The sequence below is a fragment of the Ascaphus truei genome, chromosome 17 (assembly GCF_040206685.1).
Source record: "Ascaphus truei isolate aAscTru1 chromosome 17, aAscTru1.hap1, whole genome shotgun sequence".
Lineage (NCBI taxonomy): Eukaryota > Metazoa > Chordata > Amphibia > Anura > Ascaphidae > Ascaphus > Ascaphus truei.
The window spans coordinates 1,197,536-1,224,022 of NC_134499.1; the positions used below are offsets into that span (position 1 = coordinate 1,197,536).

The following is a 26,487-nucleotide window of genomic DNA, read 5'->3' on the forward strand; positions in this document are numbered from 1 at the left end:
TGTGTGTGTGTGTGTGTGTGTGTGTGTGTGTCACTGGTTCTGTGTGTGTGTGTATGTGTGTGTCGCTGGTTCTGTGTTTGTGTGTCACTGGTTCTGTGTGTGTGTGTGTGTGTGTGTGTCACTCATTCTGTGTGTGTGTGTGTGTGTCACTGGTTGTGTGTGTGTGTGTGTGTGTGTGTCACTGGTTCTGTGTGTGTGTGTATGTGTGTGTCGCTGGTTCTGTGTTTGTGTGTCACTGGTTCTGTGTGTGTGTGTGTGTGTGTCACTCATTCTGTGTGTGTGTGTGTGTGTCACTGGTTGTGTGTGTGTGTGTGTGTGTGTGTGTGTGTGTGTGTGTGTGTGTGTGTGTGTGTGTGTGTGTGTGTGTGTGTGTGTGTCACTGGTTCTGTGTGTGTGTGTGTGTGTGTGTGTCACTGGTTCTCTGTGTGTGTCACTGGTTCTGTGTGTGTGTCACTGGCTCTGTGTGTGTGTGTGGGTGTGTGTGTATGGCTGTGTGTGTGTCACTGGCTGTGTGTGTGTGTGTGTGTGTGTGTGTCACTGGTTATGTGTGTGTGTGTCACTGGTTATGTGTGTGTGTGTCACTGGTTATGTGTGTGTGTGTGTGTCACTGGGTGTGTGTGTGTGTGTGTGTGTGTGTGTGTGTGTGTGTGTGTGTGTGTGTGTGTGTGTGTGTGTGTGTGTGTGTGTGTGTGTGTGTGTGTGTGTGTGTGTGTCACTGGTTATGTGTGTGTGTGTGTGTGTGTGTGTGTGTGTGTGTGTGTGTGTGTGTGTGTGTGTGTGTGTGTGTGTGTGTGTCGCTGGTTCTGTGTGTGTGTGTGTGTGTGTGTGTGTGTGTGTGTGTCACTGGTTCTGTGTGTGTGTGTGTGTGTGTGTGTCACTGGTTCTGTGTGTGTGTGTCACTGGTTATATGTGTGTGTGTGTGTGTGTGTGTGTCACTGGTTATGTGTGTGTGTGTGTGTGTGTGTGTGTGTGTGTGTGTGTGTGTGTGTGTGTGTGTGTCACTGGTTATGTGTGTGTGTGTCACTGGTTATGTGTGTGTGTCACTGGTTCTATGTGTGTGTCACTGGTTCTGTGTGTGTGTGTGTGTGTGTGTGTGTGTGTGTGTGTGTGTGTGTGTGTGTGTGTGTGTGTGTGTGTGTGTGTGTGTGTGTATGTGCGTCACTGGTTCTGTGTGTGTGTGTGTGTGTGTTTGTCACTGGTTCTGTGTGTGTGTGTGTGTGTGTGTGTGTGTCACTGGTTCTGTGTGTGTGTCACTGGTTCTGTGTGTGTGTGTGTGTGTGTGTGTGTGTGTGTGTGTGTGTGTGTGTGTCACTGGTTCTGTGTGTGTGTGTGTGTGTGTGTGTGTGTGTGTGTCACTTGTTCTGTGTGTGTCACTGGTTCTGTGTGTGTGTGTGTGTGTGTGTGTGTCACTGGTTCTCTGTGTGTGTCACTGGTTCTGTGTGTGTGTAACTGGCTCTGTGTGTGTGTGGGTGTGTGTGTGTGGCTGTGTGTGTGTGTCACTGGCTCTATGTGTGTGTGTCACTGGTTGTGTGTGTGTGTGTGTGTGTGTGTGTGTGTGTGTGTCACTGGTTATGTGTGTGTGTGTGTGTGTGTGTCACTGGTTATGTGTGTGTGTGTCACTGGCTCTGTGTGTGTGTCACTGGTTCTGTGTGTGTGTCACTGGTTCTGTGTGTGTGTGTGTGTGTGTGTGTGTGTGTGTGTGTGTGTGTGTGTGTGTGTGTGTGTCACTGGTTGTGTGTGTGTGTGTGTGTGTGTGTGTGTGTGTGTGTGTGTGTCACTGGTTATGTGTGTGTGTCACTGGTTCTATGTGTGTGTGTGTGTCACTGGTTCTGTGTTTGTGTGTCACTGGTTCTGTGTGTGTGTGTCACTGGTTCTGTGTGTGTGTGTGTGTGTGTGTGTGTGTGTGTGTGTGTGTGTGTGTCACTGGTTCTGTGTGTGTGTGTGTGTGTGTGTGTGTGTGTGTGTGTGTGTGTGTGTGTGTCACTGGTTCTGTGTGTGTGTGTGTGTGTGTGTGTGTGTGTGTGTGTGTGTGTGTGTGTCACTGGTTCTGTGTGTGTGTGTGTGTGTGTGTGTGTGTGTGTGTGTGTCACTGGGTCTGTGTGTGTGTGTGTGTGTGTGTATCACTGGTTCTGTGTGTGTGTCACTGGTTCTGTGTGTGTGTGTGTCACTGGTTCTGTGTGTGTGTGTGTGTGTGTGTGTGTGTGTGTGTGTGTGTGTGTGTGTGTGTGTGTGTGTGTGTGTGTGTGTGTGTGTGTGTCACTGGTTCTGTGTGTGTGTGTATGTGTGTGTCGCTGGTTCTGTGTTTGTGTGTCACTGGTTCTGTGTGTGTGTGTGTGTGTGTGTGTGTCACTCATTCTGTGTGTGTGTGTGTGTGTCACTGGTTGTGTGTGTGTGTGTGTGTGTGTGTGTGTCACTGGTTCTGTGTGTGTGTGTATGTGTGTGTCGCTGGTTCTGTGTTTGTGTGTCACTGGTTCTGTGTGTGTGTGTGTGTGTCACTCATTCTGTGTGTGTGTGTGTGTGTGTGTCACTGGTTGTGTGTGTGTGTGTGTGTGTGTGTGTGTGTGTGTGTGTGTGTGTGTGTGTGTGTGTGTGTGTCACTGGTCGTGTGTGTGTGTGTGTGTGTGTGTGTGTGTGTGTGTGTGTGTGTGTGTGTGTGTGTGTGTGTGTGTGTGTGTGTCACTGGTTCTGTGTGTGTGTGTGTGTGTGTGTGTGTGTGTGTGTGTGTGTGTGTGTGTGTGTGTGTGTGTGTGTGTGTGTGTGTGTGTGTGTGTGTGTGTGTGTGTGTGTGTACAGGAGGAGGGGAGGGGAGGTGGGAGGGACAGTGGACAGGAGGAGGGGAGGGACAGTGGACAGGAGGGGGGAGGGACAGTGGACAGGAGGAGGGGAGGGGGAGGGACAGTGGACAGGAGGAGAGGAGGGGAGGGGGGGAGAGACAGTGGACAGGAGGGGGGAGGGACAGTGGACAGGAGGAGAGGAGGGGAGAGACAGTGGACAGGAGGGGGGAGGGACAGTGGACAGGAGGAGGGGAGGGGAGGGACAGTGGACAGGAGGAGGGGAGGGGGGAGGGACAGTGGACAGGAGGAGGGGAGGGACAGTGGACAGGAGGGGGGAGGGACAGTGGACAGGAGGAGGGGAGGGGGGGAGGGACAGTGGACAGGAGGAGGGGAGGGGGGAGGGACAGTGGACAGGAGGAGGGGAGGGGGGAGGGACAGTGGACAGGAGGATGGGAGGGGGGAGGGACAGTGGACAGGAGGAGGGGAGGGACAGTGGACAGGAGGGGGAGGGACAGTGGACAGGAGGAGGGGAGGGGGAGGGACAGTGGACAGGAGGAGGGGAGGGACAGTGGACAGGAGGGGGAGGGACAGTGGACAGGAGGAGGGGGGGGACAGTGGACGGGAGGGGGGGACAGTGGACGGGAGGGGGGGACAGTGGACGGGAGGGGGGGACAGTGGACAGGAGGGGGGGGACAGTTAACAGGAGGGGGGGGACAGTGGACAGGAGGGGGGGGCAGTGGACAGGAGGGGGGGGACAGTGGACAGGAGGGGGGGACAGTGGACAGGAGGGGGGGGACAGTGAACAGGGGGGGGACAGTGGACAGGAGGGGGGGGCAGTGAACAGGGGGGGGACAGTGGACAGGAGGGGGGGCAGTGGGGGGGGGGGACAGTGGACAGAAGGATGGGAGGGGGGATGGACAGTGGACAGGAGGAAGGGAGGGACAGTGGACAGGAGGATGGGAGGGGGGAGGGACAGTGGACAGGAGGAAGGGAGGGACAGTGGACAGGAGGGGGAGGGACAGTGGACAGGAGGAGGGGAGGAGGAGGGACAGTGGACAGGAGGGGGGGGCAGTGGGGGGGGGGGACAGTGGACAGAAGGATGGGAGGGGGGATGGACAGTGGACAGGAGGAAGGGAGGGACAGTGGACAGGAGGATGGGAGGGGGGAGGGACAGTGGACAGGAGGAAGGGAGGGACAGTGGACAGGAGGGGGAGGGACAGTGGACAGGAGGAGGGGAGGAGGAGGGACAGTGGACAGGAGGGGGGGGGGCAGTGGGGGGGGGGACAGTGGACAGAAGGATGGGAGGGGGGAGGGACAGTGGACAGGAGGAAGGGAGGGACAGTGGACAGGAGGATGGGAGGGGGGGAGGGACAGTGGACAGGAGGAAGGGAGGGACAGTGGACAGGAGGGGGAGGGACAGTGGACAGGAGGAGGGGAGGAGGAGGGACAGTGGACAGGAGGAGGGGAGGGGCAGTGGACAGGAGGGGGGGACAGTGGACAGGAGGGGGGGGGGGACAGTGGACAGGAGGGGGGGACAGTGGAAGGGAGGAGGGGACAGTGGACGGGAGGGGGGGACAGTGGACGGGAGGGGGGGACAGTGGATGGGAGGGGGGACAGTGGACAGGAGGGGGGGCAGTGGACAGGAGGGGGGGGACAGTGGACAGGAGGGGGGGGGACAGTGGACAGGAGGGGGGGGGGACAGTGGACAGGAGGGGGGGACAGTGGAAGGGAGGAGGGGACAGTGGACGGGAGGGGGGGACAGTGGACGGGAGGGGGGGACAGTGGATGGGAGGGGGGACAGTGGACAGGAGGGGGGGCAGTGGACAGGAGGGGGGGGACAGTGGACAGGAGGGGGGGTGGGTTGCTTACAATTTCCGTGTCCCTCCTCTCCACTCCCCCTGTATGTTTCTCCGCTCCCCCCTCTCTCTCCGCTCCTGCTCCCCCCCCCCATGCGTAGCCCGGTCCCCACCCTAGAGTGTCTGACACACACACACAGTGACACACACACACAGTGTAACACACACACACACACACACACACACACACAGTGTGTGTCCCCCACACACACACAGTGTGTGTCACACACACACACACACACACACACACACACACACACACACACACACACACACACACACAGTGTGTGTCCCCCCCACACACACACACACACAGTGTCACACACATACAGTGTCCCGCCCACACACACACACACACACACACACACACACACACACACACACACACACAGTGACACACACACACACACACACACAGTGACACACACACATCACCTCTCCTTCTGTCCGCCGCCATCTTACTCCGCAAGGAAGGAAGGGGGTCCTTCCGGTCCATCTTAGGCGCCGCGTGTCCACTGCCTGTCTGAGCACCGGGGGGGAGGTGAGTGGAGCACCGGGGGGGAGGTGAGGGGAGCACCAGGGGGGAGGTGAGCGGAGCACCGGGGGGGAGGTGAGCGGAGCACCGGGGGGAGAGCTGAGCGGAGCTCCGGGGGGGAGAGCTGAGTGGAGCTCCGGGGGGGAGAGCTGAGCGGAGCACCGGGGGGGAGCTGACACAGGGAGAGGAGGAGAGCGCGGGGTCGCGCGGCGCGTGCTTGAGAGCCGTGGGGGGTTTCCCGGGCGCTCGCTCTGCTCCCCCGCTGACGCGCGGGAAACAGGGAGACACGGGGAATGTTGGTTCTGTGTGGTGTGATCTTCCGGAAGAGCTGCGGCCACGTGCGGTGTCCGTTGGTGATGTGAGGATCACACAGCGCTGCTGCCTTGGGGGGGGGTGCGGTGTCCGTTGGAGAGGTGTGAATGAGACAGTGCGGTGAGGTGAAGGAGAGGTGTGTTGGCAGTGTAGGCCGTAAGAGGCGGTGTGAGCGTGCGGTGTGTGTGGTGTTGTGTGAGGGTGTGGAATGTTGCAGTGCTGAAAGCAATAAGACTGGTACCTGATTGTGCAGTTCTGTCGTGGTAGCAGGCGGTCAGGGTTTTCTGGGTTGAGAGCAGTGAGGGTTAGGTGGAAATCTCAGGGTTAGGTGCAAATCTCTCAGAGCAGTGAGGGTTAGGTGCTGGCAAGCGTTCCCAAAGCTCAGTGAGTGAGTGGTGGGAGAGTGTGTCAGTGGTGTAGGTCAGTGAGGGGTGGGACAGTGTGGCAGTGGTGTTGGCCGCAGACCAATGAGAGTTGTGCGGGGGCGGACCGCAGACCAATGAGAGGTGTGCGGGGGCGGGCATGGCCTGAGGCGGAGTGACAGGCCAAAGGTGCAATCAGATTGTCCGTAGGGACACAGGAAGATGCAGACAGGCATACAGTGCTTTCACTAATATATAATATAAGATAAGATATATATATATATATATATATATATATATATATATACACACACACACACACCATGGGGAGAAATAGAGGGATGAAGTGGGAGGGAAAAAAAATAGCGATGTCCCCATCAGACTGATCCGAAGTCCAGAGATGGGTCAAGGTCACTTGTACCTGTAAGAAGACAGAATTACCTTCTGTTAAGAAAACATCTCAAATGTTGTTTTTCATTAAGTAAAGGAAGGGATCCAGCGCTCCACGGATTTCTGAATAAGAAAATGTATTGTGCCACACAACGTTTCGACCTTATGGTCTTTATCAAGTGACTGGCAGATAAAGACCATAAGGTCGAAACGTTGTGTGGCACAATAAATTTTCTTATTCAGAAATCCGTGGAGCGCTGGATCCCTTCTTTTCCTCGGTGTACTTTGGATTTTATGGCAGGTACTTCCTTGAACCAGCAGCACCAGTAAATTGTATGCATTTTTCTATTTGTGGAGTGCAGCCTTATCCCCTTTTACAGTTGTTCATTAAGTCCCACACCATTACTGGGCTGATTAAATTCCCATGACACGTAAAGATGCCACGTTGTGATTATGTTCCACACAGTGTTGCACAAGAACAAAGGGGTCCGTACCTTTCCGAATTACACTTTTATATTCTATGAATCTCGTTTTTAACATTCTTATTGTTTTTCCCACGTAGAGAAGACCACATGGACACTTGATGATGTACACCTCATATTCAGATCTACATTGAGGTTGGAGAAAAGGAAATTTCACCAGCAACAAAGGAAAGGGTTCTTTACAGTAAGGGCAGTTACAATGTGGAATTCATTACCCATGGAGACTGTGATGGCAGATACAATAGATTTGTTCAAAAAAAGGTTGGACATCTTTTTAGATGGGAAAGGTATACAGGGATATACCAAATAAGTATATATGGGAAGGATGTTGATCCAGGGATTAATCCGATTGCCAATTCTTGGAGTCGGGAAGGAATTAATTTTTCCCCTTAATGGGGTTTTTTGTTTGCCTTCCTCTGGATCAATAAGTATAGATATAGGATAAAGTATCTGTTGTCTAAATTTAGCATAGGTTGAACTTGATGGACCAATGTCTTTTTTCAACCTCATCTACTATGTAACTATATACATGTTATTCTGTTTTTGATTTTTATTTCTTTGCCACTGTTCGGGTGACTGAATTTAATACCGGTGATAAGGCTATTACAGACCGAGCAGCTCATACATATATAGTTACCCGGCCTGCCCCCTTCCAAAAAATTATTAGTTTTTTAGTTAACCTCATTGTCTGCATGTATCAGACTGTCTGCCAAGTTTCTCCCTCTTTTAAATGCAATCATAGGTGGTGTACAACAGATTTCAGATAGTATAGTATATCATCATTTTGTAAAATATGCCAATGCTTCAAAATGATTGATTTCAGAAAACCACCGGCTTGATTGAACGTGCTAGTGAATACAAGTCTATCCTCTTCTTACTTTTGATAGCATTTACCTCTTTGCACAGTGCCCGGTCTAGCACTGCAGGAGGATACCCCCTAGCTAGGAATCTGTTACACAGATCTCCAATCGCTGGTTTGATTTTGTCCTCTCTGCTCGTGATCTTACAGACACATACTTTCTGCGAAAATGGCAATGCATCAATCAGTGGAGGAAGATGACTCTCTGCCCTCAAAATAGCATTCCTATCTGTACTCTTTCTAAAGCGATCTGTATGCAACTCACCGTTAGTTTTGTGTAATAAGGACATCTAGAAAAGAGAGTTGCTGTGTACTCCATGTGTTAGTGAGACGTACTGGAGAGTGAAGATTGTTAAGGTAATCAATAAATTATAATAACTGGTCCTCCGTACCAGTCCACACGAAAAATCATCTATAGTAGCTCAGAATGTCCATGAAAAACTCTGATTTGTAGATGTACTCCTCTTCAAAATGTGTCATATATATATTAGCGTATGCATGGGGCCATATTACTGCCCATTGCCGTCCCATTAATCTGAAGAAAAAATTCCTTCTCAAATTGAAAATAATTTTTATATAGAATAAAGTGTAGGAGAAGCATGATGTATTCAGTGGGGATCGTATCCCTATAATGGGTAGTAAGGGAAGACCTTACGATATCTAGACCTGCATCATGTGGTATTATCGTATAAAAAGGCTAGACACATCTAGAGTGACCAATATATGGTCACCATCTGGTAACCATCTGTTTACCAGTGTGACAGAGTGCGTGCACTACCCTCTATCTTTCTTTACAGTAAGGGCAGTTAAAATGTGGGATTCATTACCCATGGCGACTGATGGCAGATACAATAAATTTGTTCAAAAAAAGGTTGGACTCTTTTTAGAAAGGAAAGGTATACAGGGATATACCAAATAAGTATACATGGGAAGGATGTTGATCCAGGGATTAATCGGATTGCCAATTCTTGCAATCGGGAAGGAATATATTTTTCCCCTTATGAGATATCATTGGATGATATGACACTGGGGTTTTTTGTTTGCCTTCCTCTGGATCAATATGTACAGTAAGTATAGATATAGGATAAAGTATCTGTTGCCTAAATTTAGCATAAGTTGAACTTGATGGACGTACGTCTTTTTTCAACTTCATCTACTATGTAACTATGCAATTGGTAGGTAGGAAGAACGTACAGAGACAGTAGGAGGGCATTCTGGTAAGTGTGTCTGCAGGGGGCCAAGCTTTATGTATCATGTGTCTAGTATTATCCACGGTGCTACTCATATGCTTCTTTAAGCAAGTGTCTTAAGGTGGGTCTGAAAGGTGAATAGAGAGGGTGCTACTGTAGTCGGGTATTGAGGGGAAGGGCATTCCAGAGGTGTGGGGCAGTCAGTTTTAAGGTGAGAGAGGGCTTTAGATACAAAGGGGGTAGAAAGAAGACATCTTTGATCAGAATGCAAGATGGTGCATAGCGAGAAATTAGGGCTGAGATGTAGGGAGGGGCAGAAGAGTGTAAAGCTTTAAAAGTGAGGAGGAGAATTGAGTGTGAGATGTGGGATTTGATAGGAAGCCAGGAGAGTGATTTCAGCAGGGGAGACGCTGAGACAGATTTAGGAAAGAGTAGAGTTATTCTGGCTGCAGCGTTTAGGATAGATTGTAGGGGAGACAGTTGAGAGGCAGGAAGGCCGGACAGCAGTAGGTTACAGTAATCAAGACGGGAGAGAATGAGGGCCTAAGTCAGAGTTTTACCAGTCGAGCAACAGAGGAAAGGGCGTATCTTTGTTATATTGCGGAGGAAAAAGCAACAGATTTTAGAAACGTTTTGAATGTGAGGGGCGAATGTGAGAGAGGAGTCGAGTGTGACCCCTAGGCAGCGTGCTTGGGCTACTGGGTGAATGATCGTAGTTCCAACAGTAATGTGGAAGGAGGTAGTAGGGCCAGGTTTGGGAGGAAGTATGAGCTCGGTTTTTGCCATGTTAAGTTTAAGTCGGTGGAGGGCCAACCAGGATGATATCGCAGAGAGACATTCAGAAACTTTGGTCTCTACAGCAGGTGTAAGGTCAGGGGTTGAAAAATAAATTGGTGTGTTGTCAGCATAGAGGTGATATTTGAACCCAAGTGATGTTATTAGGTCACCTAGAGAGAGTGTGTACAGGGAAAAGAGAAGAAGTCCCAGGATAGAGCCCTGGGGTACCCCCACAGAGAGATTGATAGAGAGGGAGGAGGTATTAGAAGAGACACTGATAGTACGATGGGAGAGGTAAGAGGAGATCCAGGATAGAGCTTTGTTCTGAATACCAAGAGTATGGAGAATGTTAAGGAGAAGAGGGTGGTCCATGGTGTCAAATGCTGCAGAGAAGTCGAGTAATATGAGTAGAGTGTAATGACCTCTGTCTTTGGCAGCCTGGAGGTCATTAGTTATTTTAGTGAGGGCTGTTTCAGTGGAGTGAGCAGTGCGGAAGCCAGATTGTAGAGGGTTTTGGAGAGAATGTGTGTTGAGAAAGTGGAGCAAGCGAGAGAATACAAGACATTCAAGGAAGTTGAGGCAAAAGGCAGGAGGGCGACCGGTCGATAGTTAGAAAGACAGGTAGGGTCAAGCTTTCTGTTTTCAGTTATCCCTGAAGCTGAGGGAATACCTAGGTTAAGGGGGGTACCTCAGCTAGTGCCAAGGTATCCCAGAACCAGTGTAGGGGTTGTGGGTGCCCCAACTGTATATAAGGTTGAGGGGGGACTCCGAGACTCCAGTATGAGTCCAAAAGATAGTGTATGGGGAATAAGGCAGGTAGAGATAAAAGTGCACCATCTTTGTTCTCCTGTCCCCTGTACCCAGAGACACAGAAGTATATTACAAATATACCTTAATGTATTAAAGTATACTTTAAATGTAATGTGTTTTTACATTCGGAACCAATGTCCAGACAGGCTGCCCGAGCTAACCCACAGGCGTCGGTAAGTCTGCTGGACATCGGAGTCCAAAGCAGTCAGAGAAGGCCAGAGGTGGGAATAGCATTTGGTCAGCGAGGAAAGGCGGAGTACCAGGTCCGCAGATCAATGACAGTCATCCGGGCTGCCACTTGCTCTGCCACACCTTGTGGAGCCTGCCCAGCGGGTGGCATTGAGATAGCCCGGGATGAAGGTGGCAAACATGCGCATGTCCCTTGGCTATTTCAGATTTCCCGCTGACCCGGCTTTTCTAGCCGGCTTGTCTCTGTTTGGTTGCATGGGAATTTTCCCACGCGTTGAATGGCTGCTGAGTTTTGTGAATTAAACTCAGAATACTATAAGAATCTGTGAGCCAATCAAATTGTAGTGCTCCGGTAGTAAGAGCATGGGCGAGCTTTTCAAAGTTGGTTCTGCACGAATAGCAGAGCAACTGGCTTTGATTTCAAGTCTGAAAAAACCTAAATCCCGACTTTTGCACCCAAGTTCTCAAATTCGAACATAGCAGACGCGGCTGGAATTTTATGCCGATTTGAGCTGCAGGAGATTTAGAGTAATTCACAGTCAAGAAAGTCCAAGTTCTCAGAAGAGAAGGTAGTGGTGGTGTATGGAACTTTATGCCGATTTGGGGTCCAGAAGATTCCTGGCTAAGTCCCGGTCAGGGTAAAACTCCTGTTTAGAGTTCCCTGCACCTAGTAAAATCTAGTTTTCACCCACAGTCCCAAAGTTAGTGTGTCTTTCTGTCTGTATTTTGTGTATCATTGTGTGTAAGCGAATTTATGCGAATAAACTTCAATTTATTTAATTACCTTGTTTTGCTCAATGAATGATCCAGGTAAAAAGGTGTAAATAACCTGGTCTCCCGCGACATCTCCATCCAATATACCGCTGTCTCCCGCAAACCCGTGTCTTGTGGGAGCCTTGCCGTGTGTCGAGATCGTTGCTGGTGATCTGGACCCCTAATCGCTACACGTGGCACCATAACCTCTTTCCTTTTACAAACTCTGCGTTGGAATATTCCATCATTTCTCATTACAAACGTGATGAAACTTATTTATTTTTTTAGCCGACAATGGGGCCCTACTTTTTACTCCTACTCAACTGTATTTAATCTCCAGGGACCGTCTGATTCCCGAGACACCTGCTCATATTTGAATCGCCCTCGTCAAGCAGGTCAATAAGAAACTGGGACGGATTATGTGGTGGCTTCCTCATGACCCCCGTAACACTGGCGATTTATACCGCCATTTTCTTTCCCCTGGAGAGAACTGTGCCGGCTGTACGTATACAGGTATGTATCTCGTAGAACCAGGGGTCCCCAGAGATTAAGTTAATCCGGTTCAGCTCCGAGGACCCCTTGCTTCACACCCATATATAGTAAAGGGGGCGGGGGGGATGGGGTTAAAAAATAGGACTGGTTTCTTAACCCCTTGGGTGCTTTAGTAGTGTGTCGCGGGCTGAAAGTGTTAATGTGTGTGGTGTCAGGCCACCTGTTGGTTTCACTTCTGCTGCAGGTGTAGGGTAGGAAGGAAGGAGCACGGCCCCTGATCACAGCTACTATGAGACAGCAACTTCTTACAGCTAAAATAGTCTCGGGCTGCGGGATTCCTGATCTGTCCCCACATCTGACACAGGAAACCGCTGTGATCAGGAACATGGAAGTGAGAGATCTTTGTAACGGACACACCGCTTCCCGGCGACTTCGTGAAATAATCACTGATCTGGGGATTTCATTCATTAATGAGCTTAGTGGAGAACTGAGGGCACGGCTATTACCTGTGTATAGGAGAAGCTGAGGGCACCTCTTGTACCTGTGTATAGGAGAATCTGAGGGCACCTCTTATACCTGTGTATAGAAGCTGAGCGCACCTCTTGTACCGGTGTATAGAAGCTGAGGGCACCTCTTGTACCTGTGTATAGAAGCTGAGCGCACCTCTTGTACCTGTGTATAGGAGAAGTGGAGGACACCTCGTGTACCTGTGTATAGGAGCTGAGGGCACATCTTGTACCTGTGTATAGGAGCTGGAGGCACCTCTAGTACCTGTGTATAGGAGCAGCTGAGGGTACCTGTGTATAGGAGAAGCTGAGGTCACCTCTTGTACCTGTGTATTGAAACGGAGGGCACCTCGTGTACCTGTGTATAGGAGATGAGGGCACCGCTTGTTCCTGTGTATAGGAGCTGAGGGCACCTCTTGTACCTGTGAATAGAGGAGCTGGGGCATCTTTTGTACCTGTGTATAGGAACGGAGGGCACCTCTTGTACCTGTGTATAGGAGATGAGGGCACCGCTTGTTCCTGTGTATAGGAGCTGAGGGCACCTCTTGTACCTGTGTATAGAAATGGAGGGCATCTCGTGTACCTGTGTATAGGAGCGGAGGGCACCTCTTGTACCTGTGTATAGGAGCTGAGGGCACATCTTGTACCTGTGTATAGGAGCTGAAGGCACCTCTTGTACCTTTGTATAGTAGCGAAGGACACCTTGTGTACCTGTGTATAGGAGCAGATGGCACCTCCTGACCTGTGTATAGAAGCTGAGGGCACCTCTTGTACCTGTGTATAGAAGCTGAGGGCACCTTTTGTACCTGTGTATAGAAGCGGATGACACCTCTTGTACCTTTGTATAGCTGAGGGCACCTCTTGTATCTGTGTATAGGAGCGGAGGGCACCTCTTGTATCTGTGTATAGGAGCGGAGGGCACCTCTTGTATCTGTGTATAGGAGCGGAGGGCACCTCTTATGTCAGGTTGGGCTAAGGTTGTGAGTGGGGTACCTCAGGGATCGGTACTGGGACCCCTGCTTTTTAACTTGTTTATTAATGACCTTGAGGTTGGGATCGAGAGCAAAGTCTCCATCTTTGCTGATGATACTAAATTGTGTAAGGTAATAGAATCAGAGCAGGATGTAATTTCTCTTCAGGAGGACTTGGAGAGACTGGAAACGTGGGCAGGTAAATGGCAAATGAGGTTTAATACAGATAAATCTAAGGTTATGCATTTGGGATGCAAGAATAAAAAGGCGACTTACAAATTAAATGGGGATAAATTGGGGGAATCCTTGATGGAGAAGGATTTAGGAGTGCTTGCAGACAGCAGGCTTAGCAATAGTGCCCAATGTCATGCAGTAGCTGCAAAGGCAAACAAGATCCTATCTTGCATTAAACGGGCAATGGATGGAAGGGAAGTAAACATAATTATGCCCATTTACAAAGCACTAGTAAGACCACACCTTGAATATGGAGTACCATTTTGGGCACCACTCCTTAGAAAAGACATTATGGAACTAGAGAGAGTGCAGAGAAGAGCCACCAAATTAATAAAGGGGATGGACATTCTAACTTATGAGGAGAGGCTAGCTACATTAGATTTATTTACATTAGAAAAGAGGCGTCTAAGAGGGGATATGATAACTATATACAAATATATTCAGGGACAATACAAGGAGCTTTGAAAAGAACTATTCATCCCACGGTCAGTACAAAGGACTCGGGCCATCCCTTAAGGTTGGAGGAAAGGAAATTTCACCAGCAACAAAGGAAAGGTTTCTTTACAGTAAGGGCAGTTAAAATGTGGAATTCATTACCCATGGAGACCTTGATGGCAGATACAATAGATTTGTTAAAAAAAAAAGTGTTGGACATCTTTTTAGATGGGAAAGGTATACAGGGATATACCAAATAAGTATACATGGGAAGGATGTTGATCCAGGGAGTAATCCGATTGCCAATTCTTGAAGTCAGGAAGGAATTTATTTTTCCCCTTAATGGGGTTTTTGTTTGCCTTCCTCGGGATCAATAAGTAAGTATAGATATAGGATAAAGTATCTGTTGTCTAAATTTAGCATAGGTTGAACTTGATGGACATATGTCTTTTTTCAACCTTATCTACTATGTAACTATGTAACTATGTAACTATGTACCTGTGTATAGGAGAAGCGGAGTGCACCTCTTGTACCTTTTGTATAGCAGAAGCGGAGGGCACCTTTTGTACCTTTGTATTGGAGAAGCGGAGTGCACCTCTTGTATCTGTGTATAGGAGCTGAGGGCACAGCTTATGCAAAAAGGCAGCTTGGGTCAGAAATACTGTACACACTGTACGTGAAAAAATGCTTTATTTGCACAATATATAAAATACACTTATAAAGGGACTTCAAAATGCTCCAGAAAAATAAATACCATTCACTATATATATATACACACATATATTAGATATATGAAAAATGTTCAATACATGAGATTTATAATGCAGTAAGTACTGTGTACTCATATGTGAAGGAAACCCAGATACATCGCATCATGAGAAATGCCACGCGTGGCCGACCCCTCCGGGGATGCAGGAAATTATATCATTGTAGCATTAATATAGGTCAAACCATTTAAGCCTTCCCCTAGCCCTCTGGCAGTGAAAGGGTTAAAACAAAACTGCGTGATCGGGTCGTGAAAAATTGAACATGTTGCAGTGTAAAGCCAGACGGAGTATGTCCAACTGTGTATCGCTTCTCCCTGTAGTACAGAGACCCAATAATCATTCCAGGTCAAAGTACCAAAGATATCAAACCCCCGCTGCAGCTCGGCGCTTCCCTACAGGGGGCGCGAGGCGTCTCCAAGGGGTTCAAACAAACCTGTAATGGCGGCTTCCAGGCAGTATAGTGGGGTCCTGAGCCAGTGTGGGGACTGTGCACTCAGTAAGGCCCCAAACTGCACCTTAGCGTGTGGGGGTATCGCTGTCACTTACACCAGGGGCTTCCAAAGTCGCTCCCCACAATGCTTTGCATCCACAGCAAGGCATTGTGGGTAGTGACTTTGGAAGCTCTCGCAGTGAGTAGCGGTGATACACCCCCATGCTGCCTGCACACACTGAGGGGCAGTTTGGGGATTATTATGCGTGTTCCCCCCCACGCGCTTAGGACATTATACTGCCTGGGATCGGTCACACGGCGTGTTCGCGATATTCTGATGGGTGGTCAATAAGATTTAGAGGTTCGGGGGACAAATATTTTCTAACGGGGGGGAGCACCGTGTAATATAGGTTAGCGGGCACGGCTGAAGAGCATTACAGGCCAGGTGACATTTAACACGTGGTGATGCAAATTTTGACTTTAAGTTGGAGGCTGGAAGTGTATAGAGATACTCGGCATCATTGTACATTGCACCATGTTTGTTTGCAGGAAGGGTTCCAATTTTCACCCCCCCTCACACGCAGTGTCTCTTTAACACGGACGCTGTTTAAACGTGTCGGGCTGGCGGGGGACACGGTGCATTGCACAACAAGATGTAAATTATGAGGTTATAGGTCCGTGCGACTTTTAAATGTGGCATATATATGGTCTGTGTCCCATATAGATATTTAGCAGGGGGGCTCACGAAATACTGATAACCCGTATCTGAACTGGATGGCCACTCTCGCCGATTGAGCTCGGGTCACCCTGCTCGAAACTGTGCGAATCCCCCTCCCCCTCCCCATTTACTTCTATTCTGTTGATTGAAAGTTCAAGCTGCGATCTTAGTTAGCCAATAACCACCCGGATCGGACATTTGGCCGCGAGACCCTTCACCGCAGCCGCTCCTCCACTGGACACTCAGTGGATGAACATTAAGGGTTTTAGCAGATCGGGTAGGGGGTTAAGTATAGGGTAAGGGCTTGTGATAAGGAATTTTAGGGTAAGGGGTTAGGTTTTTAGGGTAGGGGGTAGCGTTAGTATTAGGAGTTTTTAGGGTAAGGTTAGGGGATTACCTTGGCGGTGAAACAGTCCGGGGAGATGTTCCTGCGGCGAGGTGAGTGGCAGCCAAATATCCGCCATGAAACAACATTTGCAAATTTGTTTATCTACTGGACCGACATTTAAAACAAAACAAAAAAAAATGCATTTCCCACCCTTTTCCTTATCTTTTAAAATAAAAATAATATATATATATATATATTATAAATATACCGAAAAATAAACGTCTGAAACATAAATAAGTTTAGAGGAGTATTTCCTCTGGGAAGCTTGTGGGCGACGGGAGTAGCCTGGATTATCGATACAGGAAGTGAGTTCGGTGACATCATAAGACACAGGCGACCGTTATCGACCTCGTGTCACGTCTAATAGATTTTTAAAGCAGCTAAATAGTTCCGAACCTTTCCAGGCATGATCAAAGAACTCATCTTCCCAATGGTAAAAATATACTCCACTATTTACCGAATGCCCACACTTTTCAGCTTTCAAATGACAACAAAAGTCATCAGCAATACATGTCTCTTGACGAAGATGTACCTTGCACCTGAGCCTGATGCGACAATTATCTGTACGAAGCAACAGGTCTTTGCAAAGTTGTCTGCCTCAACTTTGTTACAAAATGACTCTTTTTCATTCACCCTTTTCGAGGGCCTTACACGATGGCATCTGAGCTGGCGTTACTGCCGTCTGATTAAGAAACGAGAGCCGGTTGCGTCCGCAGGTATAAAGGCTGGGATTTGTCAAGCCGCCGTATTTCAACCAGGTCCTGCGGTAACTGCCATTCCATAGCAAGGGGGGGGGGCAACTCCAGTCCTCAAGGGCCACCAACAGGTCAGGGATATCCCTGCTTCATTCAGCACACTGATTGAACCACCTGGGATAATCTTAAAACCTGATCTGTTGGTGGCCCTTGAGGACTGGAGTTGCCCCCTCCCCTGCCAAAGCGGTTATCACCGGACTGGGGGTGTGATACCCTGCTGATGAGGGAGTGGCTCAGTGAGTCCAGGTCCTGACCCTTAAAACAGTGACACCGAGTGTGAAGCACGGGAACCTGGGGGGGGGCGTGGAGTCACGTAGCTGGCCGCACTCATTGGGCGAACCGCTCACATGACCCGGCCATCCCATGACAAATACAAATTGATTTGTTTCCTCAAGCAGCGCTCCTCAACTCTCACGTGCGCGCTCACTACAGCCGCTCTCATTGCCTCACGCTGACGAGCGCGCAAGCAAGCCTTCAGCCTGGACGAGGGCTTAGTGTTCTTAACCCCAGCGCCATGGGACGCTCTCTGCACGATACACAAACCTTAGGGCTTTTCATTTAAACATCTCCTCACCTGTCGCACATCCCTCGTCTCTTCCTATTTCACGTTCCTGTCCCGTCCCTCTAGATCTAGAATATTGTCTGCGCCTTTTTCCCCAGCGGGTCCGGTTTTGCACAACGCACTTTGACCCGTGCCCCCATCTCTCCTCTAGATCTGTCAATTAACCCTTATTTCTGGCAGCAAAAGGGTTAAGTAGAAATAAAACAAACAACGACATCCTTTAGGTGCAGTAAAGTGTAAGCGCCCGGGGTGTCGGCGCTGAACCTATGCAAACGTTGGTGTCACAGCTGGGAAAAAACACAATGCAATAATGCAGTAGGGCAGGAGTGGCCAATTCCAGTTTTCAAGGGCCACCAACGGGTCAGGTTTCCAGGATATTCCTGCTTCAGCACAGGCGGCTCAATCAGAGGCTCAGTCAAAGACAGAGCCTCTGATTGAGCCACCTGTGCTGAAACGAGAACTGAGTAACCACCTGTGCTGAAGCAGGGAGAGATTGAGCCACCTGTGCTGAGCAGTATTTTATTTACAGCTCCGTGCAGTGACAAAGCACAACGTTTCAGAGAGCACACGCCCGCCCTGCGTCAGGTTCTGTGGCGCAATCTGTTAGTGCTTTTCTCTATGTCCTGAAAGGTTGGCGAGCCCACACAGGGATGTTGGTGTTTAAGCTAACCCACCTGGCGAAGGGTGGGCGTGTCCTCGCCCAAAACGTTTTGTTTGTGTCCCTGCACGGGCGTCTAAATAAAATACGGATTATTCCAATTTGTGGTAATATTGCCGTTTGCCGCCATTTTTTTCCACGGTTGATCACAAGGTGGCACACTGGCAGGCTGACCACAGCGGTGTTGTACGGGAAGTCAGACGGACCACCACTTCAAAGATCAGACATCCTGCCAGTGTGCCAAGGTGAATTTCCTGAGGCTTTCCACTGACTCAGCGACTCGTGCTGAAGCAGATATACAAAACCTGACCTGTTGGTAGCTCTTGACGACTGGCGTTGGCCACCGCTGCAGTGATCGGGGCAGAGTCGTGCGCCAATTTCTTGAAACGTATTAGAATTTAGGAGGGTTTTTCAGTTGGGGGGTTTCTCTGAAGGGGAAGAGCGCGATCATCGGGAAAAGGGCAGAGGAAAGGCGGTCTGTGCCACGTCTGTGGGGCTGTGTGACCGACACAAGTCAAAGTCCTCCAAAAACTAGTGTTGCTCTAACCCTTAAACCAGATCTCCTTTTGTATGCTGGAATGGGAGTCCAGGGGCGGTTAGGAGGTTCTGGGGAGGTAGGAGGTCCGGTGGCGGGAGCGGGGGGGGGGGGGTCTTGGGACAGGGAGAAGGTCCGGGGGAAGGTAGGAGGTCCTGGGGTGTAACAGGGTCCTGGGGCAGGTAGGAGGTCCAGGGGCAGAAGGAGAGTCCACGTACTGAACATGGGTCTCACGGTCACCTTGATGGAAGGCTTAGTCTTGGGATAAAATGTTCGATGGTCTTTATAATGCCCGCAGCCTCCTCACATCAAACCCAGCCGGTAGCCGGCATACTTATCCACTCTGCTGCCCGAAGGGTTAAAAAGGGACTTCCCAACCCCGGCTGCTTTAACCTTTTTGCTGCCAGAGGTGTCGCCAATGCATTGCAGACAACACGGGTAACCAAGTGTTTAAAACACCCAACTTCTCGCTCTCCATCACCTTTGATCCATCTCTCCACCTCCTCAACATCTCTCCCTCTCATGTTCTCTTTCTCCTTACTCTGGCTTTCTCCTCCCCCCTCCCTGCCCTCTCACCATCTCCTCCCTGCACTCTCCCTCGCCGTCTCTCCTCCCTGCACTCTCCCTCGCCGTCTCTCCTCCCTGCACTCTCCCTCGCCGTCTCTCCTCCCTGCACGCTCTCCTTGTCTGCATGGGAGTATTTTTTCGTTGCCCAAAATTCAAGGAGAACGTGAAAGAAGTGAAAATAAATCCCTGTGATCGCCTTCCTTATGATTCATTTCTGAGTAAGTAGCCCAGAGTTTTATAGGGACAAACTTTCTGTGACCCACTTATATTGACCCCAGATTCAAAACGTCTCAGTTACTGGTAATAATATCACTTTCTATCACATACTTCAGAAGGAAAAAGCATCTTACTGCCTTTCCTAGTCAAACATTTCCAAAACATGCACGAAAAAGCAGGATCTACCTTCTCATGCCCGAACTTCATGGTATCGTCCATTGCGTTGAGAAATTATAATCTCCAAAGGGTAGGCCACAGAACAAACCACACCGTGATGGACCCGTTTTAAATCAATGCGCTCTGGGACGTACCCCTTTTGCACAAGCTGGGCCCGGCTGGTTGAGTTGGGAAGAATAAAAGCTTTGCAGGTAAGTGGTGGAAGCTTCAATCCGAGGTCCCCTCAAAATCCTAACATGATCCTGGTCTGGGAAATCTGGTGCGTGGCTGGTCGCTGTTGATGGGGTGAGATGGAGATGGGATTGGGGGATTTACAAGCAACGTTTCCCCTTTCGTTAGGAGTAAGAGTTCCCAGAGGACTTGACGATCGTGATGACGCTGGTGGCAGCCACTTTAGCCGGAGTGACGGGCCCTCGGGAGACCGAGCGGGCAAAGTTTTGCAGAGCCTCGTACTTGGATCTCAGCGCGTCCAGCTCCAGTTTGATGGTGGAGTTCTCCTGCGCCAGTTTATCCACCTCCTGCTGTAGGTCGTTCTTCTGCTTCTCCAGTTCCTCCTTCTGCGAGACGCGCTTGACGCGGCAGCTGGCGGCGTAGCCCCGGTTCTTGAGGGTCCTCCGCCTCTGTTTCAGCCGCACCACCTCCTCCTTGGAGAGGCCGCGCAGGTGGTGGTTCAGCTCCCGCACAGACATGGACATTAGCTCGTCGTCCGAGAGCATGGGGGTGTTCTCCCCCATTTCCCTCTTTACCTGCAGGAGGAAAAGAAGAAGAGGTATGTCGGTTGGGTTGCCACTTAGCTCTTGACCACATGAGATGTCTGTCTAGGCCAGGATTGGTTAAAAAAAAAAAACCAACGTAAAATTCCACGAAGTAAATTAGCGCAATTAATTCACAAAGAGAAAGACGCATACAAAAGTTCTAGATGGGAAAAAAAATGGTATATATTATACGTCACATTATGTACATGCCAGTAAGAACAACAGCAAACATTCCAATGCGTTTCGCTCTCAAAAGTTTCCTTTCCTTAAGTGCTCGAGCGCGAAGCGCGATACGATGTTTGCTGCTGGATTGTATGTATCGAGACAAATAGATTTTATCTGGAAGTTTTGTGTACTTCTTTCTCAGTCTGAGACGATTGCGCTGATTTACCCTGTGGTATTCGATTTTGATCTGCAACACACCATCTATGTGGAATTTGGAATGTGCAGCGAAACGCGTTGACTTCAGAAGCAAGACATACCAAAGAGGCAAAATATTGCTCATGCAGATCTAAGGAGGAAGCCAGCGTTTCTAATTCCTTTTCGGGGCTGGCCTCGGAACAGCAAGTTGAACCTCTATGCGAGGGTGTATCTGTGTTGCACAATTCTTAACTGGCTTAAGTTCGTCAGGAATATAGGCAGTGTAAGGCAGCCCACTCACTGTCCTATACTCCCTGCAACCACACACGCGAACAAAAGGCCATACCTCTGAGGCAAGTCATAGAGTACATGACCATAGAGGCCAGGTCACATGAGCGGTTCAGCCAATGAGGGTCAACCTCTCAGATGACGTCATGGCCACGCCTCCCTCTCCTCATCCCAAAGACCACGGATTGCCTCTGGGGCAGGCGCGTGACGCCATGCGCTCCGTCTCACGCACCTACTACATCCCCGGCCTTAGTGACTGTGCAGCAGTGTGAGATTTATTGCATAGCACAGACGCTTCAGCCTTCATCAGGATTCGGAAAACGCAACAGCAAAATGTTGGTAATATGCAACAAATCTCACACTGCTGACCAATGCTTTAACTTCATATGGGCCATAAATACACCCTATAATCAGGAGTGGCCAACTCCAGTCCTCAAGGGCCACCAACAGGTCAGGTTTCAAGGATATCCCTGCTTCAGCACAGGTGGTTCAATGACTGACCCACCTGTTCTGAAGCAGGGATATCCTGAAACCCTGACCTGTTGGTGGCCCTTGAGGACTGGAGTTGGCCACTCCTGGGTAAGGGCTTAGGATAAGACCAGGGAGAATACTGCCTAAAGGCTTCTTCAACCAGAAACCCCAGAAAAAAACATTATGATGGCTGATCATGGGGTTTAATCTTTTTGATTCTAGATGGAAAGTGGCAGGCTGCTGCTGTTTTGCTAATGTTTACTTCCTGATGCTGGCAGCTGACCTTTGGAATAAACATAAAATACAGGAAGTTCAGCACGTGGGAGCAGATAGAGAGAGCCGCGTGGTCACGATCTTTATGAGAAAATGTTTGTGTAAACAAAAGGGAGACGAACAGTTTCTCTCACACCCCTCCCGCCCAAACAACCCCCCGCCCGCACCCCCATAAAATGATCCAATTAGGGAGGTTTGTTACCTTTAAGGCCTTGCTTGACATGCCGTCTGAGGACATTTTAACCTTGTTGTCTCCACCTGTTTGGGAAACAGCAAAGATAAGTTTAGAGGTTCATTCCCCCCAGAAATCCTGAAAGCAAAAGCTCTGAGTGACCACCTTTTTTTTTTCTAGCTAGATTAGATTTTCATTTTACAAGGCCCAAAAGCCTGCTGTAGAGTGTCCACATGACGACCACTCCTTGTTTATTCACACTTAGTTCATCCCACCACATAGCTGTTTTCCATGCAGCCTATAACCCATCGAGTGTCGGAAAGGCCCCTCCTGCACTTGCGATGGCGTTACCGCTCCGTCGCGGTTAACGGAACGAGCATAAGGGTCGCTTGCGTGTCCTACCACCATACGTCTGAAAGGGTTCATGCACAGTGTTATGGAACAGGCACTTCAATACAAAGATGCTTAACATAGGGCAAATATGAAAAGCAAGGAATCCTCGCTCGTGCTGGCTCATGGATTTCAGCTTTAAGGAACCCCTTGCAGCTGCATATACGGAGCAACTCCCCAGACAATCCTAAATTGTGATCTCCCAAAGGAGATCTCAGAAAAATGAAAAGAAATGTACACACAGCGCATCGGGGATCAGTATTACAATATGACAATTTAATATCTGGTCAATCGATCACACACGATAAAAACCAAACACAGCTAAATTGCACAATACAAAATATGTATACATGCTTAACACAGGGGCGAGCCGTGAGTGCCAGAGGCAAAGTGCTTTCCTTTGGCATTGCGTAGTCTACGTTCTGGGGCCCGCGGAGTGCGGACCCCACGATGTAGCGATTGTCCTGGGACACCCAAAGAGTTATAGGAACAGTCAGTCCTCTGTGCTCCTGGGAAACCCTGGTTTTCGACATAGTTGTCTGGAAAAGTAGCACCAGTACGTCCCCTTCAAGGGGAAACAAAATCGCCATTTAAATACAATAGGGTGGGCTGCACCTTTTACTATACACATGAACAGAGCCAAGTGTAAGTAAGATGGACAATACCGCCAAATTCTGCAATCCCCCCCCCCCGAATCCTATGCGTTTCACACACACACACACACACACACACACAATTCCCCCCCCCCCTCTTTTCTTTCTAAAAATAAAAATACGTTTTTAGTGTTCAAAATCATGATTTACCCAATCTCTTGCATTTGAGGTTACCTTGATAACCTTCAGACTGCTCCGGGCAGAGCTCCCTTTTAACCTCCTGGACCCTTAACATGTCAACCGCTTGTATCTCCTGAACGGAGCGGACGATTTTCAAAATGAAAACCACGTTCGACAGAGGTCTTAAATTAAAAAGTGGCAATTTGGCGCGGCCTGCTGCTTCAAACAAGCTGAGACCCCTCCACTCCCAAATACCACGGTTCTTTTCTTGATCTTACAACACCCCTCCACTACCTGCACCTCATCAGTTGTCTCTCTGCCCTTCAGTCTGCTTGAAGGTATACATCAGGGGTGGCCAACGTCCATTCCTCACGAGCCACCAACAGGTCAGGTTTTCAGAATATCCCTGCTTCAGCACAGGTGGCTCAGTCTTCTGTGCTGAAGTGGGGATACCCTGCAAACCTGACCTGTGGTGGCCCTTGAGGACTGGGGTTGGCACCCCTGGTATACATCCCAGATCGAGTTTTAAGGACAAGAAACACAATTGTGTAGTTAAACATTAGCCCGCTAACCGTCACAAGCGTTTGGAGGAGGAAGTTACTGAACCAGAGGAAGAATTGGAAATAACATTTACCCACAAACTATGCGGAAGTGCGGGAGGAAAATCCCCTGCCCCCCGCTCCGATTCTTTTCTGTTATTTATGAGTTTTTAGAAAGAGCTGAAGAACGCAGCAATAAAAAATAAAAAAAAACGCTTTTCTCTTGGTGACTTGTTGTATTTACTGTAAAACCCAGCATTTTTGATATTTTGTTGAAGATTTGTGTTCTGCTGGAGGCTTCATTGGCTTCTCTAGAATCTATCATTACTTTACCACTTCGATTGTAAGCTCTTGGGGGCAGAAACTCCTTTCCCTAATGTCTACTTTGATATATGACGCGCTTATTGCTATTATGTCACGTGTGTCGCTGCTGTAAAAGCGCTATGTGATGGCGCTATACAGATATATATATATATTATATATACAGAACAAGTACATTGTAAGCTCTTCGGGGCAGGGACTCCTTTTCCTATTGTTTTATGTCTGATGCGCTTATTCCCATTATGTGTTATATTATGTCACATGTATTACTGCTGTGACACGCTATGTACACTGATGGTGCTATATAAAGATGCACGCACGCACACATGGTCCTCGGTATCAGACGGTCCGCTTTCCTTATGCCTTATCCAACGCTGGGCGCATTATCCGACGTCGGAACCGCTTATCAGATGCTCGCCGCTGCAAATTAACATGGACCCACAATCCGACGGTCAGTTATCCGATGGCGGTTTGAGGGACGCATTCCGGGCGGATAAGCGAGGACCGTCTGTATATACATAGCTGCTTTGTACTTGGGTTTTATGGTGTGACGTTACACAGGCCGCATTACCCAGACATGGCCGACGGACAGCGACCCTTTTTGAAGTTACAGTACGTTGTATATTTTCAGTGTCCTTTGTGATATAATATTTAATAAATTGACCAATGATTTGTCCCCGTCATTCAAAGATGTTTCTCTTCCCCCGATATTCTAGTCGGGTGTTTTATTGTGTCTCCGACATTCACATGTCAGCAGAAGAAAACGAGAGCACGGTCCTCGGGTGAAACTTTTACAGAAACGGGGGGAAGGTTTCACTCAGGGGGGTCAAATTCTAAAGTTACTCTCACGGTTGTTTTTAGCCGAGGGTTTTCAGCCATTCCCAGATCCAGCAACGTCAGAAACAAGATAAATAATAAATAGATTGGGTTTTTTTTTTGTATTTCTTTTTTTAGGGGATAAATAAATCCTAGTGCCAGTATTTCCCCAGGCAGCAACAATTACAATGTGTGTTATAGCTTGGAATACTACCACTAAAAAATATAAATCTTGTTCTACGTTTCTGCAAGCACGTGTTATTTTTGTTGTTATTTTTACTGGGTCACATTAAATGGCCACTTTTTTTTTGTTTTTTAGTCTCTGGCGATGGAGGGTGCGTACAATCCACGGGAGCGAAGGCGCTATATGGCTACGTGGGTTTCGTTTCAACTGCAGTTTATTTTTAGAAGCGGGACTGCACATTTAAACACTGCCACACCTCCTCCCTTTAAACTGACCTTTAACCTGTAACAAGACGATATTTTTGAAGGCTGGGGTTTCTACGCACAAGAGATTATTGTTTATACCCATTTTCTGCGTCCAGGGACAGGCTCAGGTAGTCCTGCGTGTATATCTAATGTAGGGTGACCCCCTGCCTGCAGATTATCAGGGACAAGCTCAGACAGTCCTGGATTTATATGTAATGTAGGGAGACCTCGACTGCAGACTAGCAAAGGACACCTTCTACCGAGATCTAAATTAAGTCTCTAACCGTTATAATGGGGTTTATGTATGAAAAACTGGATCAAGAATGTGTGCCAAATGTATGAAGGAATAAAATCCCATTAAAAGCAATGTAACGTTTTCTTTTTGCCAGTGTTGCCGCCGGGACACTTTACTACATAAACTCCATTTGTATTTAAATCCTACACGCACAAGCACACTCCCCCTTCGTGTCAGTTACATACAGAGAAACACACCCAGGGAAAAAACAGGAATGTTATATAAGGAGCGTAACAAACACACACGCAGCACAGGAAGAAAACGCACGCTCTGAATACCATGACTTCATCTGGGATCAATCAGCAGACAGACACCAGGAATTCTCTCCTCCCCGTGTTTACTTTCATACACGTTGCGCTTCTCTGGGGGTTGCACCGAGAGTAGAGTGTAAGCTCTGTGGAGCAAGGTATCTGTTCCCACCATGTAGTGATCTAGCTCCGCAATTAGTCGCCTACCCCTTCTCATTTTTATTTATAAAAATGTTTCATCAGGACGTAATACATTGAGAATTACCTGTCGTTTTCACGTATGTCCTGGTCATTCTGGTAGCAATGAGGTTAACCTGTCCCGATTGCCAGCTCTTCAGCCCACATTGTGTGTGTGTGTGTGTGTGTGTGTGTGTGTGTGTGTGTGTGTGTGTGTGTGTGTGTGTGTGTGTGTGTGTGTGTGTGTGTGTGTGTGTGTGTGTGTGTGTGTGTGTGTGTGTGTATATATCTTTTCAGTATTAGGTGATACCTTTTTTATTTGGACTAACTATTTGTCATAGGACAAGCTTTCAAGAGTTGTCCTCTCTTCCTCCGGTCGGCAAGAGAGGAGAACTCTCGAAAGCTTGTCCTATGACATACATTGTTAGTCCAAATAAAAAAGTATCACCTAATACTGAAGAACTAATTTATTCTGCGCTA

General features: G+C 48.6%; 1 protein-coding gene and 1 long non-coding RNA gene across 3 annotated transcripts in view; one reads left to right on the plus strand and one right to left on the minus strand.

Moving 5' to 3' along the window:
* The first annotated feature begins 5,007 nt into the window (after positions 1 to 5,007).
* LOC142467816 (uncharacterized) lies at positions 5,008 to 25,612 on the plus strand. Its single transcript, XR_012788504.1, has 4 exons — positions 5,008 to 5,171; positions 6,792 to 6,895; positions 11,630 to 11,802; positions 25,178 to 25,612. It is a non-coding gene; the product is annotated as an uncharacterized LOC142467816 (long non-coding RNA).
* Positions 15,469 to 26,487, minus strand: part of MAFF (MAF bZIP transcription factor F) — a 143,416-nt gene continuing 132,397 nt past the window's right edge. For both annotated transcript variants that reach the window (XM_075573696.1, XM_075573695.1), the window contains exons 2-3: positions 22,050 to 22,105; positions 15,469 to 20,446 (exon numbers count right to left, since the gene is read on the minus strand). In XM_075573696.1, the coding sequence (XP_075429811.1) occupies positions 20,036 to 20,446; positions 22,050 to 22,085 (447 nt within the window). In that variant the 5' untranslated portion in view covers positions 22,086 to 22,105 and the 3' untranslated portion in view covers positions 15,469 to 20,035. The remainder of the gene's footprint in view (positions 20,447 to 22,049; positions 22,106 to 26,487) is intronic.